Source organism: Myodes glareolus, chromosome 9, assembly GCF_982192425.1.
Source record: "Myodes glareolus chromosome 9, mMyoGla1.1, whole genome shotgun sequence".
Lineage (NCBI taxonomy): Eukaryota > Metazoa > Chordata > Mammalia > Rodentia > Cricetidae > Myodes > Myodes glareolus.
In genome coordinates, this window is record NC_142034.1 from 54,852,171 (window position 1) to 54,870,310 (window position 18,140).

General features: G+C 46.3%; 1 protein-coding gene and 1 long non-coding RNA gene across 12 annotated transcripts in view; one reads left to right on the forward strand and one right to left on the reverse strand.

Moving 5' to 3' along the window:
- On the reverse strand, positions 1-16,735 carry LOC146892962 (uncharacterized). 2 transcript variants are annotated; one of them, XR_015738836.1, is made up of 3 exons: positions 16,635-16,735; positions 14,806-14,894; positions 1-3,398 (listed from the first exon to the last, which is right to left on the reverse strand). It is a non-coding gene; the product is annotated as an uncharacterized LOC146892962 (long non-coding RNA). The 2 variants fall into 2 exon arrangements; XR_015738837.1 differs by having other exon boundaries at positions 1-5,637.
- Chd3 (chromodomain helicase DNA binding protein 3) overlaps positions 16,289-18,140 on the forward strand; it is a 26,786-nt gene continuing 24,934 nt past the window's right edge. For all 10 annotated transcript variants that reach the window (XM_087910466.1, XM_087910471.1, XM_087910467.1 and 7 more), the window contains exon 1: positions 16,289-16,578. In XM_087910466.1, coding sequence (XP_087766592.1) covers positions 16,311-16,578 — 268 coding nt within the window. In that variant the 5' untranslated portion in view covers positions 16,289-16,310. The remainder of the gene's footprint in view (positions 16,579-18,140) is intronic.

The following is an 18,140-nucleotide window of genomic DNA, read 5'->3' on the forward strand; positions in this document are numbered from 1 at the left end:
TACAAACTATCATATGTTTATTGTAAGCAAAGAGAAAAGCATCTGACCCAGCCTGGACAGCAGTGCGGAAGAGAGTAATGTTGGTAACTGAGCTGGACTTTCTTGAAAACCTAAGCTGGATCTTGTCTGCAGTAGGAATTCATTAAAATGGCACTTGTGTGACTCGGGCATGGAGAGCTGGAGTATGGATACCAAAGACCCAGTTCCTACTACTGAGGAACTGAAGAGTTAAGGACTTAGTAGGAGCCAGGCATGGTGCACTCAGGAGGCAGTGGCAACCAGATCTCTGTGAGTTTGAGGCCAGCCTAGTCTACAGAGTGATACTGTCTTAAGAAGTTTTGTAGGAGATTCTGCTAGAGGAAAAGGTTCAATTTCTAGCACCCACATGTCTGTTAATGGCTTCATGTGTTCAGTGTCCTCAGAGGCCGGAAGAAGGTGTCTAGGAGAAGTGAGACTCCCTGGAACTGGAGCTACAGATGGCTGCCATGTGGGTGCTGGGAATCAAACTCAGGTCCTCTGTAAGAGCAACAAGTGCTCTTAACCACTGAGTCATCTCTCCAGCTCTTCTACCTTATTTTCGGGATAGGGTGTCTCCCTTAACCTGGAGCTCATGATTTGGCTATTCCAGTAAGCTCCAGGTATCTACCTTTCCATTACTGGGATTACAGGCACACAATGCCATGCCTGACTTTTAATGTGGGCATTAAGGATCCAAAGTCAAGTTTTCATGTTTGCATAGCAATCGGTTTACCACTGAAGCCACTTCTTTACCCTCTATTACCTTGCCTTGTTTGTTAAAGTCTTAGTGTAGTCCAGTTTAGCATCAAACTTACTTGTAACTGAGGATATTAATTTTTTTTATTTCAGTTTTTTGGACAGGCTTTCTCTATATAGCCCTGGCTGTTCTGGAACTCACTCTATACATCAGGTTGGCCTCGAACTCAGAGATCCATCTGCCTCTGCTTCTTGAGTGCTGGGATTAAGGGTGTGTGCCACCTGGCTTGACCTAAATTTAAATTTGCAAAAAACTTTATAATAATGTGTATGAGGGCATATGAGTTGAGGCATGTGTGTGGAGATCAGAGAATTCTTCTCATGAATTCTGGAGACTGAATCTAGGCCAGCAGGCTGCTCAGCAAACACTTGCCTATGAGTCATCACCATAAGGCCTGGACCATGAACTTCTCCTTGTCTCTACTACCTCATGCTGGATTACAAGTATGTACTATTATACCAGGTTCTTATGCAGTGCTTGGGATTTGAACTCAGGGCTTTTATTACCCATGCGAGGTAAGCACTCTACCAAATGAACTACATCATCAGCCCCTTCATAGTATAGTTTCCTGTCCACCTTTCTCCCTTCTTAGAGCTTAAGAAAATAGAGAAAATATTGAAAATATTTCTCACTAGCCACTCAACACTCAGCACCTAGCCCAGAGCAGCCATCAACAAAAATCTGCAAGAATGAACAGATATGAGATCAATGCTACATGAGTGAGATAGGAACTGATATAGGGAAACAATACCGATGAGTCACCTGTGGGGACCAGGGAAGGCTTTCTGGAAAAATGTCATCTCAAGCTGAGGCCTGAAGGACAAAGAGGTGTTGGCCTAGGTGTAAGACTAGGGAGAGGGGAAGTGGGCAGGCGGGGGAAAGAGCAGACTCTGGAGGTGAGAGTGTGGACGGTCAACAGCATGAGCAAGGGCAGCAGAGCGGGGCAAAGAGAAGCCAGGCTGGTCATGGGAACCTTCTCAAATCAGGCTATGGTTCTATTTGCTTTTAAATAATTTATTATTATTATTATTATTATTATTATTATTATTATTATTATTATTATATTTTGGAGACAGGGTTTCTCTGTGTAGTCCCGGCTGTCCTAGAACTCGCTTTGTAGACCAGGCTGGCCTCAAACTTACAGAGATCCACTTGCCTCTGCCTCCCGAGTGCTGGCATTAAAGGTGTGCATGAGCCATCACTGCCCAGCTCTACTTTGCTTTTATAAAGAACTGATATGAAATGTATAAATAATAAAATCTGCGCCTCTAAAGGATACAATTCAGAGTTAAGAGCTTTATAAGGGGGAAGGGCATTTTCAGATTTTCATTAAAATTATTTTTTACATTTTTTTATTCATTCATTTTGTGTTTGTGTGTGTTCTGTGTATATATGCATGCTTGTTCTCACAAACACAATTTATAGGAGTCTGTTCTTTCCTTCCACTCTGGGTTTTCTCTTTCTACCCAGTGGTTCCAGGAATCAAACTCAGATGTCCAGCTTGTATAGCATGCAGCTTTACTTCTAAGCCATTTGCAGGCCCCACACTGATTGGGGGGGGCGTTATTTGTTTGTTTTTGAGAAACTCTCTATAGCCCTGTCTGGCCTGGAACTCTGTATGTAGACCAGACTGGCCTCAAATCAGAGACAGGACTGATTGCTTCCCCAGTGCTGGGATTGAAGGTTGTACAACACCAAATATGGCCAGATAAGCATTTTTAAAAGATGGCTTGAGAGAACAGAATAGAGTAGAGGGAATGGGGGAGAGCGGGAGTCTGAAACAACTGAGAAAGAAATGAAGGCAGCCAGGACTAGGTCTGCAGAGGTCAGAGGAAGGCTAAAGTTAGAGCAATATGCCTGGCAGACGTCAGAGGTACAGAAAGGAGCCAGGAATGACACCCAAGAATCTGTTTGACCTGAGAGGCTGGGAGGCTGGTGAATCTGATGGCAAGGAGAGGAGGGCTGGAAGAAGAGAGTTAACTAGCGTCTGTGACATGAAAATATGTGGGACTGGAGCTCTGGGTCAGTTCAGCCAGGAACTCCTGGCGAGTAGAGAGCAGCGCAGAGATCTGATCTGGTAGGGTCAGTGCTAAGCGGAGAGCAGGAGGAGACATACACAGAAGAGCCAGAGGTGAGAAAGAGCTAGGTGATGGTACCATGGGCACCACAGACAGCGCACTTGAGGCGGGAGTGGTCAATAGTGTGAGAAGTTGGGCAGAGGCCCAGGACTAAGAGGCTGACTTAAGTACCTGTGGCCTTAGCAAGCAGCATGGCGACAGTGTCTGTCACAGGAGCCAGGCCGGAGCTGCACAGGGAAAGCTTGGACTGTCAGAAAATATCTAGCTACTTCTCAGAAGGGAAGAATGCTTTTGCTTAGTAACTATATGCAGAATACTTTCCTTAGATGCCATTTCTTCAGCCACAAGGAAGGGACAACCATCAGTGACAGCGAGGACTGCAGGCATAACCTAAGCATGGATCCTTATATGCAGCTGAGAGCAAATACGTTACAGAGAAACGTCCATCATTCCGAAGGGCCTTAAAAAACACTCTGGCATCTTCATTTTCCTTGTAGTTCTTTATGCAGCCATTCTTTTGTAATAAATGTGGTCCTTGGAAATTCCTGAGATTTGACAATGATTAGGAATTAGTAGACTGTATCTGTAACTAACTTTTTATTTCCAACCGAATAGTATTTGTGTCTCTCTGAGAATTGACTCAAGTTCAATGTGGATGTTTCATGTCCTGTCAGAGTTGAGTTTTATGCAAAATAAAGCAAAGTAAGAAAATAGACCAATTCCTGGGAACAACAGTGACTAAAGTTCACCCCTTGCATCCTAGGTTTGGGGTGTTTTTATAACCACCTGGGAACCCTCTAAAAGGAACCCCTCTGATGTAGGCATCGTCTTTCTAGTGAACCTGATTACCTAGAACAACTAGCAATTACTGAGCACCCAGTCCTGCAGGCAGAGCTTTACTTAAGTCAGCTGACTGAGTCCTCAGGCTGGCTTGCAGATGGAAGGGCTGACACTGGAGGACTAAGGAGCCTGTGGGGGGTGGGGCAAAGTTAGTGAGTGGCAGATCTGAAACTCTCTCCTCTCCTCTCGAGTACAGGGTAACTTCATTTTTGGTTCTGGGAGTTATACAGTTTTTGAATGTAGAATCTTAAAAACTAGTTGTTTTAAATATAAAAGGTCCTTTACCTGACATTAACTCGCCTCTCCTATACAGATAGTAAAAAGGGCTAGGAGCAAGTGCAGAGGCAGGAGGAAGCCAGCTGGAACTAACAAGTGTTAGGACACATCGAGAGCCTGCAGTGCGGGTAGCTGACCGGCTGGGAACGGCGCCAGGTAACTTGACAACAGGAGCAAGGCGTTTCTAGATGGCCAGGCAACAGCAAGCCTCGGGGGGACAAGCTGAGAGATCAGGAGCGTCTTTGGATTGTGGAATTTCTGAATATACGTTATGAAAGATCTTGGATATGGGATTATCCAAACCCAAAAGACACTTATTTTTCATATTTCCTACAGAATAGCCTGAAGATAATTTAATGCAACATTCTTATCATGTCAACATTTTTCCTGAGACCCCCCAATTTGAGGGTCTCATGTTCATTTTAGGTAATTATTTTAATATTCAAGTCTTAGGCTTTGAAACATTTTAATTATCATATTAGAGATGCTTAATCTGTATAATAAAATATTTTATTAATAAGTTATTTGTACATAAAATACAGCCCAATTTTATATAAGGCTAATTGGTTTCTATACGAGTTGTCAGGCAATGCAGACTGTGAGGAAGTCCTTGAGTGTGTCTAGTGAAAAGCCTCCTTTACTTCTAAACAGCTCTGACCTTGGGCAAGCTATTTAACTTCCCCTTACCTCAGTTTCCTTTTCTGTAAAATGGAGACTGTGAGGGTTGCTGCTGTGTAAGGCTATTTGGAAGGCTTGAGGAACACCCCAAGACTTAGGGAAGAGCCTGGACCAATGTATAACTCATCTCACTTCACTATAGAACATATTCTTATTTTTCTAGTCATCTTTTTGTTGTTATGGATTCCTATGAGGTCTTTAAGTTTTAAAGCTATATTTCATTTCTTTTATTTGTGTGGAGGGGAGTGTTGCCACAGCATGTATTTGTAGGGCACTGGTTTTCTCCTGCCGAATGGGTCATAAGGATTGTGTCTTAACCTTCTTTTGAGTCATCCCAATGCTGGCCGCTGGTCTTTATTTAATCAAGGCAATATCTGGGCACTGAGTTGAATGGAGGCAGAGGCAGATGGATCTCTGTGAGTTCAATGTTGGCCAATCAGGATTTACAATAGTGAGAGCCTATCTTGAAAACGAAAAGGACGAAAGGAAGGAAAGCAAGAAAGAAAAAAGGAAAGGAAAAAACATTACAGCCAGGATGGTGGTGTACACCTACAGTTCCCAGCTACTTAGGAAGCTGAGGCAGGAGGCTCACTTGAACTTTTCAAGTTTGGAACACCCTAGGCTCAGTGAAACCCCACTTCTACACAAGCGGACATCAGCTCACTCCTCCCCTCATAAGTGTACTTTCTACCGAATCCTGTCACTTCACACTGTGGGATTGTGGAACCAGTTGCTGACCCACAGCTTCCTGGTACTGTAGAGATAGGAAGAGCTCTGCTGGGCCAGTCCTGCAACACGCTGCTTATTCAAAAGTTGTTATTACGGTGCTTTTCTGGCATTTCATCATTTCCTGGGCAAAGTCTCTTTTCTTCTTCTTCCTTCAACCCCCGAGACAGGGTTTCTCTGTGTAGCTCTGGCTGTCATGGAACTCACTCTGCAGGCCAGGCTGGCATCGAATTCAGAGATCTGTCTGCCTTTGCCTCCTGAGTGCTGGAATTAAAGGCGTGTGTCATAACCACCCAGTTGTAAATTTTAGTTGTATTAAGTTAAATGTATAAGGATTTTCCTTTATGACTTTGCCCATTGTAGCTTGAGGCTTTTCCATACTCAAGGTCAGAAAAATATTTGTTGTATCTCGTTCTTGTTCATTTAAAACTATTTTTTTAAATTGTACTTATTTATGTATATGGGTGTTTCGCCTGCATGTATGCCTGTGCAGTGCCCATAAAGACTGGAAGAGGGTGTGGGTCCCCTGGGACTGGATTTACAAAGTGGGTTCCTGGAATCGAATCAAATCCTCTGGAAGGACAGCTTTCAACCCCTGAGCCATCTCTCCATTCTCTAAACTTATTTTAAAAGACAGAATCTCACTATGTAACCTTGGCTGGCCTGCAGGTGGCCATGTAGACCAGGCTGGCCTTAAATTCTCTGAGTTCTGTCTATCTTGCCTCCTGAGTACTAGAATTAAAGGTGTGTGCCATCATGCCTGGCTTATTTAAACACTTTAATGTATTGATAATAGCAGTTCAATAGGAAGAGAGCTCCTTTGAAACCTTAATGCCAAACCTACTCTTTGAAACAGTCTTGTTCTACAATTTAGACTGAACCCTCTCACTAGTCTCCTGAAAACAGGCTCTAATTCTTCATATTTAACACCATCCCTATTTGTCCTTCTCTCCACCCCCCTTCCTTTTTTTTTAAGGCAGGGTCTACATAGCCCCAGGCTGGCCTCAGTTTTTCTGGAGAGCTCTCGATGGCCTTTCATTCCTGATCTTTCTGCTCTCACTTCCGAAGTACAGGATCACAAGTGTGCACCACTCTGCTGGGGTCTGTCTTTCTCTTTCTTCCTGTCCGTTCTCCTTCATTCTGTCCTCTGCAAGTGGACAGACTCACTCGAAGGAATGGATTTGAGGATGGTTTCATTGTGGCTGAGTGATTAATAGCACATACTGCTGTTGGAGAGGACTCAGTTCAGTTCCCAGCACCCACACTGGTGGCCCACAATCACCTCAACGCAGCTCCAGAGGACACAATGCCTCTGGCCTGTGCAGGCCCTTGCACTAATGTGCACACAGACATACACATTATTAAAATTAAAGCATTAAAAACAAACAAAAACCAGAAAGCCACTATAGAGAAGCTGACTCCCAAAGGAAGCTGATCAGGAAAACATTCCCGAGGACGGACTTAGTCTGACAGTCACGTGAACTGCAGCACTTTGCACCTTGGTGGTAAACAGTGACCAAGGAGAGTGGCTTGCAGGAAGGTGAACAAGAGCCGGCACACTGGCAGTGGTAAAGACTGACTGAGATGAATTATTGTGGGAATTCAAGCCAGATGAACGAGGTGAAGTGAAAGTGGGGCGAGTTAGGAGAAAATTAGGAGTTAAAAAGGATTATTTCATGGGTACAAGCACAGTGGCGGGTGGGTACATGAGAACACATGGAGACTAGAAGGAAACCTGAAGGAGTTGGTTCTTGCCTACAGTGTGGATCCTGGGAATCCAGCCTAGGCCTTTATGGATCTCCCTGGCCCCTCAGAAACTAACCTTAAGGGGAGAGAAGTCAGAGATCTGAGCAAGGCTGCGGGAGCCTCCAAGGGATGCAGGTTTTTAATACAAGACTGGGGAATTTGGAAAGCACCCTGGATCTAAAATTAGATCCTTCTATGGGGTTGTAGCCCAGTGGAGGGCCACTGGCTAGCATGCAGAAGGGGCTGGGCTTAATTTCCAACACTGCACGCACATGAAAGCTTCTCTCAGCTATGTGATCTGCTCTCGGTACTGAACCCAGTGTTCTAGCACTGAGCTGTGTCCCAGTTCTTCAGGTCATTCTCTATGTGCGACTACCAAGCTTCACGACCACGAGTCAGTCAGTCTCTCTCTCGCTCTCTCTCTCTCTCTCTCAACAAAGTCTTATTTTTCATCATAGAACATGTACTTCAGAGCAAATTCTAGGGAGAGGAATATAAATATACAGAAAACAAAATAATGCCATTTCTATGAAAATCATTACTAACCTTTTAATTATCCCCTTGTAATATTTTACAACATGGCTGGAATTATATAACATGCACAATTTAATACTTATTCACTTAAGATTGGATCATAATAATCTGCCGCTGTCTTAGGGTTCCACACTATTTTCCACTGTTGTGATAAAAATACCTGAGAACCTGGGGAGTAAATCTGCCATCTTCCAGCTCCACATCACAGTCCATCACTGAGCCATCAGCAGGAACCCAAACAGGGCAGGAGCTGACGCAGAGGCTATGGCTCTTCCTCGCTTACTCCTTCCTTGTTCAACTTGCTTTCTTACAGTGGTGGCACTGCCCACCTTGAGCTGGGTCTGTGCATCAATCATTAATTGAGAAAATACAGCACATCCTTGCCCACAGGTCAGCCTAGTGAGGGCGTTTTCTCAGCTGAGGTTTGCTTTTCCCAAATGACTCTAGCCTGTGTCAAGCCGGCATAAAATTACCCAGCACACCCATTTTGTCAATGGACAGAATATTAGCGATCAGTTAAGTCTGTGAGGAGTACACGAATACTGTATTCTCTCAGATTTTTCTATAGATCAGAAATTTTTTAAAATTAAGAAATTACAATGAACTATGAGATGGCTCAGTGGGTAGAGGGGCTTGCTGCCAAGCTTGATGAACTAAGTTCAATCCCAGGACCACTCATGGTGGAAGCAAAGAACTGAATTTTGCAAGTTGTCTTCTGGCTTCTACCTATGTGCTAGAGCACAAGGGGAGCATTCGCGTGCACATGTGCACACACACACACTAAACAAGAAAATAAATAGCTCAATAAATGAATGCTTTATAAAAGTTACAGATGTGAAAGAAAAGAAAAATTGTTTTTAATTTTAAAAATTATTTTATGTGTTTGGTGTTTTGTCTGAATGTATGTCTGTGTACCATATCTGTGCCTGGTATTTACAGAGACCAGAAGAGGGTGCTGGGTCCCCTCAAACTGGAGTTACAGATGATTGTGAGTTACCATGTGGGTGCTGGGAATTGGACCTGGGGCCTCAGGAAGCACAGCCAGTGCTGTTAACCGCTGAGCCATCTCTCCAGCCCAGAAACAAGAAAATTTTAAGCACAAAATTTTGGTGGCAGTGAAGGATGGGGATGTGTAGAGACAGTTAAGTATCACATGAGGCTTTTCAATTCTATTTATTTATGTGTATATTTGTGTGTCTGCATGCATTTATGAGTACCACTTCTATGCAAGAGGCCAGGGAGGCAAGAGGACACTGGATCTCCTAGAACTGAAATTACACATAGCTATGAACTGCCACATATATACTGGAAAATGAATCCAGGTCCTTTGCAAGAGCAATAAGTGGTCTTAACTGTCAAGCTATTTTTCCCACCTCACATGAGGTTTTAACAATATCAGTGATATTATACTTAATATGTTGAATGATGGATAAATGTTCATTTTAATAATATTTACTAATTTAAATAAAAACTATTATGACTGTTGTATGTGTTGTGTGAAATTATGCACACACATGTGCTGATGCAGTGGAGGCCAGAGGTCGAGGGTTTCTGTCCACCTTGTGTTTTGAGGTAGGGTTTCTCAGTAGGACCTGGGACTTGCTAATTAGACCAAGCTAGCTATCTGTCAAGCTCCAGAGTTCTCCCCATTCCCTACTCCAGAGCTGAGACACAAGTCTGCACAGCAGTGCTTGGCTTTAGGTGGGTGCTGTAGATGGAGCTCATGTCCTCATGCACATATGCATGTATCAAGTACATGGCTTAGAAGAGTAAGAAGGGCAGGAGAAACTGAGTTTCTGTGCAGTGTTCTCACCAGCTACAACAGACACACAATCATGTTCAACTTTTGCTTGCACTGTGAAAATCTGTGTGATTTTTCTATTCTATACTACGTAGGAATGACCAAGTTAGGCCAGGTGTGGTGGCACCCACCATTGATCCCAGCACTTAGGACTCAGAGGCAGGCAGACCTTTTTGAAGCCAGCCTGATATGTGTATATGTAATATATATTTATATGTATTTTATATAAATATAACATATATATATATATATTTATATGTAAAATCTCAGAGTCAGGACAAACTTTTCCAGCAGAAGACAGTTTAGGAACCAGTGATTTAGATGACTTTATCGCTGAATCTAAGTCTAGACTATCCTGAGCATCTACATGCCTTTCACTATTATCTCTAACATTTATTTCAAAAGATAATTAGGGATCTCTTTAATATCGTCGTGGACTGAAAATCATAGATTGCAAAGTGTCCACTGTGCACGTCCACAGGCCTGTCTGTGCTCTCTCACTAATTCTCACTGCTTTCCTATATAACTTGGGGTCACAGGCCTGAAGGGCGTCCTAACACTATGAACATATACATGATATTTTATGTACATATTCTGTACATCGGCTTGGGAGTGGGTGCTGGAGATGGAACTCATGTCCCCAGCCCAGCACACAGAGGTCTGGGATGAAGCTTGTTTGCTTTTGTCCCCTTGAAAGAGTGTCTGTCTTTTCTCTAGCAAAACAGTTTATGACCTTTTATAATCTGAAAGATTTATAACTATTGCTTTAGATACATTTCTTGATTTTCCTTTAAATAATCTTATTAGTGGTGTGGGAGTCTCCTCAATGCATTTCCTTGTTCTTTATTTTACACTGGGAAGGTTCATCGACTTCTAGTTTGCATTTGGTAACTGCATATCTGTATATTCCTTGTTCTCACCTGAATACGCTTCTAAATAAAAAATAAGAAGTATCTCCACAAAGTAGTTACAAAAGATTTCAACCGTTCTTATTTTTGGAAGCATAGAGATCACTGATGCTCACACTGAAACTGAGAGCGGGGGACAGACATCTAGAGATAGTGAAACATACAGGCACACAGAGAACAAATAGAGGAAAGAACTGTAGAGGGACCTGCATACACAGAAGAGTCAGGCACTGGCAGATGGAGGATGGTAGGAAAGCAGGCCAGCATGGAGAAGACAAATGGCTGTAGGAAGTAGGCAATTCTTCTGAGACAAACACAGCCAAGTGAAGAGAGAAAGAGAGAATGAAGCAGGAGATAACGGGGGAAACAGGTGAGGAGGAAGACAGAGCAAAGCCTTACACAAACACAGTGCCTCATAATTTACCACATACTGTAAAATGCATGACTGCAGGTAAACGGAGACTCGGACAGACAGGTGGATGATGGAGGGACATAGGCCAGGCCAGGCAGCTAGTAGGACAGGGAGGTAGCCAGGCAGGAAAGGCTAAAATAGAGAAGACGGCAGACAGGAGAAAAGACAGAACTGAGAAGTGAGAGAGGCTGCCAGAGTTTTCAATTCAGAAACACAGGCCATTTAAGAAGGAAAATGAAAGAACAGTACGTTGTGTGAAGTCTTACCATAGTCTCAAAAAAATAAAAAGACTGGTTCCTGTCTGAGTCTCTGCCTTTAAGACATTTGGAAAGGAGCTAGAAGAAAGGATATGAGGTGGGGTAGGGGGAAGAAGTTTTAATACAGAACAAATTTTTTAGATAAGGAAGAAGGTAAACTTCTTAGACAGACCTAAGTCAATAACCCAACAGGATCCAGAGTCCCAGGCCTCTAAAAGAATCCATAGAGGCCTAGCCTGGCGGGTGCGTGCCCGCAGATGTGCTCTTCGGAGGCTCAGGAAGATCTTCAAGTCAAAGCCAGCCTGAGCTGCATAGCTACATTTTGTCTTCCTAAAAAAAGGCAAAAATTTCCGGGTGGTGATGGCCCAAGTCTTTAATCCCAGCACTTGGGAGGCAGAGGCAGGTGGATCTCTGTGAGTTTGAGGCCAGCCTGGTCTACGAGAGCTAGTTCCAGGACAGGCTCCAAAGTTACAGAGAAACCTTATCTTGAAAAAACAAACAAAAACAAAAACCAGGCAAAAATTGTAAGTATTTAAGCCTGGACAAGAAAGGCAGAGCAGGTGTCCACCACTTTATGTGCATGCCAGCAGTTTACCCCATGACCGCAATCGCACAGCAGGTCAGCACTGGCATATCTTTTCATAGTGCACATTGTGGCGCAGAGGCCAACGAGGGGGCTGCCATCCAGATAACTCACCATGTTGAACAGGACAGATGAGGGGAGAGTAAGCCCTTCCTAAGCATTTCCTTGGTAGTGAAAGTAAGCAACCAGTCAATATAAAAGATGACACCTGTCTCCGACACACCTACAAAGCAGAACCAGAAGGGACTGGAGAGATGGCTCAGGGGTGAAGAGCACTGTCTACTCTTCTAGAGGACCCAGGTTCAGTTCCCAGCAACCCAGTGGTAGCTCACAACCATTTATAATGGGATCTGGTGCCCTCTTCTGGCATGTAGGCCAAACACTGTAAATGTAATAATAGATAGTCTGCTCTTTAAAGAGAAGACTCAAAAAGACAAGATTCCGCAGCAAACCCGGGGAGACAGGAAGTACTGACAGTGACAGAGTACGTAGTAAACCTGGGAGAGTGGCAATGAGAAACAGCAAAAAGTGATGGGAGCACCTATGTGCAGAGGAGTGATGGGAGTCATACATATGGAGCCCTGGAGTGGCATCTGAAAAAGGTGATGGTCACTGACTCTAGGAAGAGGGTGTCTTGGCCTGGAAGAGGATACATGAGAGATTTACTTTTTTGTTTTTCTTCATTAAAACCTTCATTAAAGGTTTTATTTTTAAAAAGGCATGTTTACTTGATGTGTATGAGTGGTATTGCTGCATGAATGTATGTGTACCACATGTGTGCCTCGTGCTCTCGGTGGTCAGAAGTGTCGAATTCCCTGGAACTGGAATTATACAAGGGTGGTTGTGAGCTACCATGTGTGTGTTCTGGGAACCAAACTCAAGTTTTCTGCAAGAGCAACAAATGCTTTTGATGGCTGAAGTGTCTTTCCAGTCCCTAATATTTTTAAAGTTATTTTATTTTATGTACATAGATGTTTTCCTGCATGTATGTCTGTGTGAAGGTGTAAGATCCTGGAGTTACAGACAGTTGTAAGCTGCCATGTGGGTGCTGGGAATTGAACTGGGGTCCTTTGGAAGAGTAGCCAGTGTTCTTAACCACTAAGCCATCTCTCCAGCCCCTAGTCCCTAATTTTTATTCATTATGTGTAAGGGTGTTTTACTTCAGTGTATGTATATCATGTGTGCAGTACTCATAGATACCAGAAGAGGGCGTTGTATTTCCTGAAACTGGGGTTACAGATGTTTGCCGATCTCCATGTCAGTACTGGGAACCAAACCTGGGTCTTTTGGAAGAACAATCAATGCTCTTAATTACTAAACTGTCTCTCTAGCCCCTGAGACCGACTCTTTATATATAGGGTTTTAGGATGTCATTCCATGATTATGTCTATTTGAAAGTTGACTAGGGAAAACAAACAAGAAGAAAGAAAAGCTAGCAGAGATGTGGACAGTCAGAACCTGCTAAGCAGAGAGTGAAAAGCCAGGAAAATAGAGACTGGGAAAGCAACAAAAATACTGAGGCAGGCAGAATGCCTATGAAGGCAGCAGGTAGAAAGAGATAATTAAAAAGGAGAGGATGTGAAGAAAGGTGGGGTAGGGTATGCTATGAATGCAGATGAGACTCCTAAGGCAAGGGGGGACCCAAAGGCCTGGGGAGAGAAACTGACCCCATTGGAGGCTTGTTGACACCACCCCTGGAAATCCAGGGGAGAAAAAGCTGATAAGGAGAACTAAACAGTGGGAGAGCAGCAGACAGTAAGACAGACAAGCGAGAAGACACAGCTTAAAGGAAGAGGGGAAAGGAATGAACTTAGCGGAGACACAGGAGCGGAAACAAGTAGAAGGTCACGATGAGAGTCAGACCATTATGGGAAACTGTGGCAAGTCCTGGAAGGTAGACAAACCAAGAGACTCAGGCTTTAAAAATGACAGAGACAGGCAGGCGGGCAGACAGATGGCTAGAGCGAGAGAGTGGTGGGCAAACAGCCAGAGAAGCAGACAGACAACCAGGGAGAGAAAGACGCTGCCAGCCAGTGAGGGAGGAGCAGACAGGCAGGCAGGCAGACACCATAACAGAAGCGAGCAGGTAGAGAGGCAGGCAGAAGCAAGGCGAGAAGACAAATCAGGAGGTCACCAGGAAGCAAAAAGAGCAGGAGCAAGTGCTAACAGGCAGAGGAGGGGAGGTGAACGAGGAAGGGAGCTGGGCAGATGAGCAAGGCTAAAGAGACAAGGTTAAAGAGACCAGGATGTAGGCCAGCATGGGCAGGCACATTGCCACCTTTAGAGGCCTACACCTGCTGAACAGGACACATGTGGCAGGCAGGCAGAGGTTCCGCACACAGGAGACTGCTGCCACATGCTATGCAATGTGGTCCACAAACGTGTTGACACCCTTTTCAATCTCAGGATGATGCACACACATGTACTCGGGCCAGAAAAGGGGGGATCAGGCATACACGAAGAACAGGCATTCACGGACCGGAAGAGAGAGAGACACACAGAAGCCAGAGATGGAAAGTCCTCAGTCTCAGTGAGGAATAAAACACACGTACAGAGGAAGGAACCTATACACAGAAAGAGGATACCCGCCCAGACCAGTAATGAGACTGAGAGAGGATGGACTTGGGACAGTATGGGACCATAGGCAACAGAATTCCACATTTAAAAAGAAAGGAAGGAAGGTAGGAAAGAAGGAAGGAAGGAAGGAAGGAAAAGAAAAAAGACAGAAACCAATGTTCAATAAAGTGCTAGTGTGTGGGGCAGGGACAGGGAGTAAAACGTCATAAATATTTTAGCACTGTAAACAAAAATTTGTAGACTATTCCTTAGTTACCAATACTTTCTCGGTTGTTGCCTACCTTCTTCTGGGGTCCTTGTGAACGCTGCAAAGCTGAGGGGACCATAGAGAAATGACCCAGGAGATGTTTTCCCCAGGCCAGGGATGGGAAGCAACATGACAGATCTAAAGGATGGGAGGAGGGTAGAGGAAGAGAAGAGCAGAGGCCAAAAAGGTGGACCCCAACTGTCTGCCCTTCCTCCTTTGCTTCTTGGCAAGTTTTAGTATAGGCTCTGTAAAATCTCTGTAGGTAATTCTCCATCTGACCCCTGGTACAACTTTAAGATGAACACTGGGATCCAGTTGGAAATTACGGGTCAGCCAGTTTAATGCAAGGGCCTGGCTGCACGCCTACCTCTGTTTTTCCCAGTCAGCTACTTTCTCCCCGTGCCTCAGTTTCTTCTGCTTTATCAGTGGTGAAGATCATGGAGGAAGAGCCGTACACTGAAACAGGAGAAAGAGAAAAGAATTTCACAATCTCCAGATTTGACTCTTTCTTCTTTCTCCTAAAAATCTGTCCTATTTACCCCTAAATTAATTTCTCAAGTCAGACGATTTTACAAGCAGCCAACCAGGGGAGGGGAGAGAGAAAGAGTAGAGATAAAATTTACAACAATTATAAAATCCTGAAAAGGCTTGGCGAAGGAGAGAATCAAACATGGACTCCCTTGAAAAAACTCAGTCATCATATCTATTCATCTCTCTCCCCCAAAAGTCACTAGGATTTCTGTCACTTTTTTTTTTAAGAAAGAAGAAAAAAAAATCTAGTACTTCTCATTTAAAAGCTACGTACACAATTAAATGCATTTTGACTTCAATGAGGTATGTAGAGAGTTATATATAAACATATATTTCATCTTTTTCCTTTTCAATGCCTGAAGGGAAAAAAAAAACCTTCACATCAAACCACTCCCTTCTGAAGTATTCAGAAAAAAAAAAAAAACCTTTTCTTTAGAGAAGGGAGGTGGGGGGAGGAACAAGACTAGTAAAGAAAAGAAAAATTCAATCTAGTTGGACTAGTATCTAACTAGTTAACCTTTAACAATTTATGCTGATGTCAGACTGAGCATGAGTACTGATTAATGCCCCCCAAAGATTTTTATAAGGGGGGAGTTAAGTCACAGCAGCCATTTTTGTTTTATGCAGAAATCCTTCATGCCCCCCAACACACACACACTCTCTCTCTCTCTCTCTCTCTCTCTCTCAATACACAAGGAAAATGTATTAATCTGTGCACTAATCAGTTATGAAAAAGGAGAAATTAGTGGGTTTCTGAGTAGAAGCTTGGAGATGGGATGTAACAGAGAGAAGGGGGGGTGTATGAAAAATGAAATATTAAGCCAGCCATTTTGTTTTAAAAGGGGATTTTACCCCCCTCTCTCTTTCTTTATAGAGGGGGTGGCGGTGCTGGAGGGGGGGTTGTTTTAAAAATAATTTCAAGGCGGCCATCTTAGTGCCTCAGCTCTGAGAAATATTTCTGAGCGCCCCCCTCAGAATTTAAATTTATTTAAAGCAACCGAGGGGGGTAGAGAGAAGTCGAAAACTTTTATATACATATATATATTTTTTTTAAAAAACGATCTCCCTTTCTTGTTCTCTTGGGAGCAAAGAGAGAAGGGGGAAAAAGTCCTTAAATTTTTCCAAGAACATTTTTGGGGGTGGTGCGGCCCCCCTCCTCAGACGCCGGCCCCCGGGGTGGGTGTTCTGGAGGGGGGTGGCCCGGGGGCTTGGGGGGCTGGGGGAGGCGGTGAGGAGGAGGAGGACGCCGCCGCCGAGGAGGAGGAGGAGGTGGTGGTGGTAGCGGTGGGGGAGGCGGGCGGGCGGTGGGTGGGGGGGTGGTGGGGGGGCCAGAGCCACAGGATGGCTTCCCCTCTGAGGGACGAGGAGGAGGAGGAGGAGGAGATGGTGGTGTCGGAGGAGGAAGAAGAGGAGGAAGAAGAGGGCGACGAGGAGGAGGAGGAGGTGGAGGCGGCCGACGAGGACGATGAGGAGGAGGACGAAGAGGGAGTACTCGGGCGCGGGCCGGGCCACGACCGGGGCCGCGACCGCCACAGCCCCCCCAGCTGCCACCTCTTCCCGCCGCCGCCGCCGCTGCTGCCGCCGCCGCCGCCGCCGCCCCCGCCGCCAGGTAAGCGTCCGCCCGACTCCCCGGGCCCGAGCAGAGCCGCCGGGCCGGGCACCTACGGTGCGGCCGAGCCGAGGCGAGTCCTGGGCGCCTGACCGGTCCAGACGGGCCCCGCGGTCCGGGCGGCGACGGCCTCGGGGCCAGGCCTCCTCCCCTCCCCCGCCGCACCCCTCCCCCGCCGCTACCGCGGTCGCCGCCGCCGCCCGGGCTGGAGAGCGCTGGGAGCGAGCTGCGCGCGCGGACCGGGCCACTTGGTCGCGGCTTTCGGGGGAGGAGATCTTTTTTTTTTTTTTTTTCACCCTCGGCGGGGAGGGGGTAGGCAGGAAACGGCCGCGGCGAAGCCCGGGCCCCCTCCCAGGCCGAGCGAGGGACCGCGGAGACCCCGGCGACCGGACGGCGGCGTGGGGGGAGGGGCGCGTGGGGGAGGGGCGGCCGCGTGAGCGCCCCTCGGGCTCGGCCCCCGTGGGGTCGCACTGAAGCTGAGTGGGGTTCCGTGGGTGGCACCGACGGCCACCCGACGCCCTCCGCACGGGACTTGGGCAGGCAGAAGTGGGACGGTGGCCGGCGGACCAGCCCCTCCACCTGCAGGGACTTTGGTGCCCGCCAACTCAGGGGCGTGCGGTGGCACGCGGGGGAGGGGGCGTGTGAATGTTTGTGGCGGCTGATGACTAGGGGCAGGTGGTGACCACACTCCACGCAGACCACTTCCTGGAGTAAGACTTAGACCTACCCTCCCTCCACTACCCCCAGCTGGCCGTGGGGATCTCGGGTCACTTCAGATTAGGGGAGACAGGAGAGTGTCTCGGGAGCCTGATGCCCCGGGCCCCACCCTCGGCATCTCTGCCCCAGGCTCTTTTGTGTCAAGTGCAGCCCCCCTCCCCCGTGACCCCGTCAGTCTGGGGTGGCCGAACTGCCCAGCTGTGACTCTCACGTGGCTGCCATTCACTGTCACTCTTTTGATGAAACCACCCACACACCCTGACCACGTTGGGGGGCGTGAACTGCCCACCCAGCTGCTCTGTGCTTGACCGTCACTCAGCACCTTTCTCAGAGATGACAAGTCATCTGGCACTCTGATCAGCACGTCCAGCTGTGCTGGGGACAGACGTCCAGCAGATCCCCCTCTCCCGGTGGAGCGATTTCTGTCTTCTTTAGGATAGGTGTCCATAACCTCTGACTGGGAACATCCACACCCCCAAGTCTCTGGCGGCCGAGCAGCACAAATGCACCAAACTTCCAAACGTTATTTGTAAAACTATCATACTGGCCAGTGTGACTTTGTGTCGCACATGTTGAGACAGCCTTTGGAGAGGGGGTATAAATGTGTTTGATGCTTTTCTGGGAAAAGCCCGTTACCCATGCTAGGTTTACCCGAAAAGGGGGAAAAGTTTAGAAAAAAAAGTTAGTCCACCGAGCCCGCAGAATTCGCTTGGAGGGCGGAGGGTGGCGGGGAGGAATAAAAGATTCTGGGGAGAGGGCTGCCCGCAGGGCTGCCTGCGGCAAGGTATGAAAAAGAGGGGAAAGAGGCTCGTCAGGTGCGTCAGGGGACCGGTAACTCTCGCCTG